Source organism: Danio aesculapii, chromosome 25 (assembly GCF_903798145.1).
Source record: "Danio aesculapii chromosome 25, fDanAes4.1, whole genome shotgun sequence".
NCBI lineage: Eukaryota > Metazoa > Chordata > Actinopteri > Cypriniformes > Danionidae > Danio > Danio aesculapii.
Genome location: NC_079459.1, coordinates 14,747,940 through 14,751,290, shown reverse-complemented (window position 1 = coordinate 14,751,290; position 3,351 = coordinate 14,747,940). Strand labels below are relative to the sequence as shown.

Here is a 3,351-nt window from a genome sequence, read left to right as displayed (position 1 = left end):
AAAAATATGTGTCTGGAAAGTATTCACTAGATACCTAACTAGATCTCCTAAACAAATCCAGTCAGCAGAATTTAAGTTCAGATTCGTGTTTAAAAAACTGTCCATCTGATTTCTTTAGAAAGGTATATTCATACCACGTAACTTGATGTGTCATTCACACCCGTAGCACAAACAATCTGAAGTATCACTTTATAAACCTCAAAGAATCCAACAGCTTGAGTTAACTGATTTGTTGGATACAATGACACTGCCGCTAGCAAGAACAAACAACCAATCAGCACAATTAATCACAGATGCAGTGTAATTCATATCATTGACCTTAAAAGTGTTATGAGTATGTTGTTCCTCGCTCAAGTCATTGCTCATTTCAGTTAAATGTCTGTCATGAGGCACTGCTGCTATCAATAGGCAGTGCTATCTTAGTAACAAAACTGAACCCCAGCACACCATGTGCCAGCTGGAGGGGGGACAGTTCTGTTAACTGACACGCGAGGGATATTTTGTTGTAAATGCCAGGCTATGGTTGAGTTTTGGTGGACAGTTTGTAGACAATTGTTCACCATGCTATATTTTAAACAACAGTGAGCTTTTATTATCCAAGAGCACCAGTTTGTTCAAATAGACTGCTAGACATGGATATTGTCAAGGTCAGAGTTGGAGATAATGTCTTTGAAACAAACAAGTCTTTGTTGATAAAGGAATGCGAATATTTCAGGGCTCTTTACAGATCTGGCATGATAGAGTGCCACCAAGAAGAGATTCACCTTAAGAACCTTAAAGCTAAAGGATTCGTGATAATGTTGTCTGTGGCCACTGGTGACAGGCCTATTCTGAATGACGATGAGATTTTGGAAGCCATTGAATGTGCTGCTTTCTTCCAGACCGAACCACTTGCCAAGCATCTTCAGGATCTTCTTAACTCTGACAATTGTTTGCTCATGTACCAAGCTTCAGCCACTTATGGCTTATGGGGTCTGCAAGAAATGTCGGCACAGTTTATCCGCAATATGTACCATGACCTGCAAGAGGACTTGAAGAACCTTCCACAGGAGCTGACCAAACTTGTGGAGTCCCTGGTTCCTAGTGCATTCGTGGCTGTAGGTTCCCACTCAACTTGCACTGCTGATGAGCTTCCTCTTGCTGCCACAAGAACAGTATGTTACCTCGATGAGGATGAAGGAGACTGGAAGGTTCTTACTGCCTTGCCTATGGAGGCCAGCACATCTTTGTCTGGTTTGACCGTTTTGGATAACCAACTCTATGTTGTTGGAGGTGTGCATGGTGTTGACAAGAGAGCCGTGGATGCTAGCTTTTGCTATGATGTTGTCACCAACACCTGGAGTTTGCTGCCAGGCCCCAGACAGCCACGGTACAACTTTACCCTAACAGGGATAGAAGGTAGCCTCTACGCCATAGGAGGAGAGTCTGGAAGAACCACCATGTCCTCAGTTGAGATATATAATGTTGCCACAAAAGAGTGGACTTTTGCAGCACCTTTACCTCGACCGGTAGCAGGGATCGCATGTACAAATGCCATGAGCCGAATATTTGTGTGTCTTTGGAAGCCGATGGACACTAATGAAATCTACGAATATATCCCAAAACAAGATGCATGGGTTCTGGTGAGTACCCTTCTGAAGCACCAGAGCTATGGACACTGTATGGTGGCCCACAGGGACAACCTTTATGTCATACGCAATGGTCCCAAAGATGATTTCCTGCGCTGTTTGATGGATTGTTACAACATCACCACAGGGCAATGGACATCAATGCCTGGGCACTATGGCAATAGCAAGGGGGCACTGTTTACATCAGTAGTGAGAGGAGACTCAGTGTTCACACTGAACCGTACCATGACTCTGGAATACACCATTGCGGGAAACATGTGGAAACCTTCTAAGCAAATGAAGGGGTTTCCAAGGAATGGATCTGTGTGGACATTTCTTCTCAGGATTCCTAAGAAGAGGAAAGAAGTGATTGTGTCTTAAATGGACTGAACCTTAGTAACCATTTTCATTCATTCAATCATTCATTTTCTTTTCGGCTTAGTCCCTTTATTAATCTGGGGTTGCCACAGCGGAATGCACCACCAACTTATCCAGCACATGTTTTACGCAGCAGATGCCCTTCCAGCCACAGCCCAACACTGGGAAACACCCATACACTTTTGCATTTACATACTATGGCCAATTTTAGCTTATTCATTTCACCTATACCGCTTGTCTTTGGAGTGTGGGGGAAACCGGAGCACCCAGAGGAAACCCACACGAGCATGGGGAGAACATGCAAACTCCACACAGAAATGGCAACTGACCCAGCCGGGACTCGAACCAGCGACCTTCTTGCTGTGAGGCAATTGTGTTACCCACTGCGCCACCATGACGCCAGTAACCATATTAATGGCAAATAAAACCTATATAGGTAATGCAGTGGCGCAATAGGTAGTGCTGTCGCCTCACAGCAAGAAGCTGGTTCGAGCCTTGGCTGGGATCAGTTGGTGTTTCTGTCTAGAGTTTGCATGTTCTCCAAGTGTTCACGTGGGTTCCTCCAGGTGCTTCGGTTTCCCCCACAGTCAAAAGACATGTGGTACAGGTGAATTGGGAAGGCTAAATTGTCTGTAGTGTATGAGTGTGAGTGAGTGTGTATGGAAGTTTCCCAGACATGGGTTGCGGCTGAAAGGGCATCCGCTGCGTAAAACATATGCTGGATAAGTTGCCGGTTCATTCCGCTGTGGCCGAAAAGCCGAAAAGAAAACGAATGAATGAATAAAACCTATATACTTTTCAATTTAGCATTTTATTTTGCCTCAAGGCCATACATTTATAATGTCATTAAGTTAAAGGAACAATTCACACAAAAATTTTATATTCTATCACCATTTACTTGCTGCCATGATGAATAAAAAAATGGCCTGACTTTCTTTCTTGCAGAACACAGCAGAAGATAACTGAATAAATATCAGTTTGGATTAATTCAATACAATGGCTCATGGTGGGTTTTTCTTGGAAAACTGTGACACATGGTGAATTTCTCTTGAAAACAGACAGCTGCAAGGAAACTGAGTTTAATGTTGGAACACAGGCTCATTGCAAATGTGTAAGTACATCGGCTGACTTTTCTGTAATATCACAAAAACAGTTCATGCTTGGTGAAAACTGATCTGCGAAATCAAATCATGTGACTGCGTGAGACCAATCAAACATCAAAACATGACCTGAGTGTACAGAAATAAAAAAAATAGACCAATCACTCACTTTTTTAATTCAAATCATCTTGCTTAATCCCACTCCTTTTCACGGCATAGTATGACTGAATTTTGCATGATTAAACTCTAGTGTGACCGCGGCATAA

At 43.0% G+C, this 3,351-nt stretch overlaps 1 protein-coding gene across 1 annotated transcript; it reads left to right on the top strand.

Moving 5' to 3' along the window:
• Positions 1 to 589: 589 nt before the first annotated feature.
• kbtbd13b (kelch repeat and BTB domain containing 13b) lies at positions 590 to 2,905 on the top strand. Its single transcript, XM_056452059.1, has one exon. The coding sequence runs from the start codon at positions 633 to 635 to the stop codon at positions 1,986 to 1,988; it is 1,356 nt and encodes a 451-aa protein (XP_056308034.1). The 5' UTR covers positions 590 to 632; the 3' UTR covers positions 1,989 to 2,905.
• Positions 2,906 to 3,351: the final 446 nt, after the last annotated feature.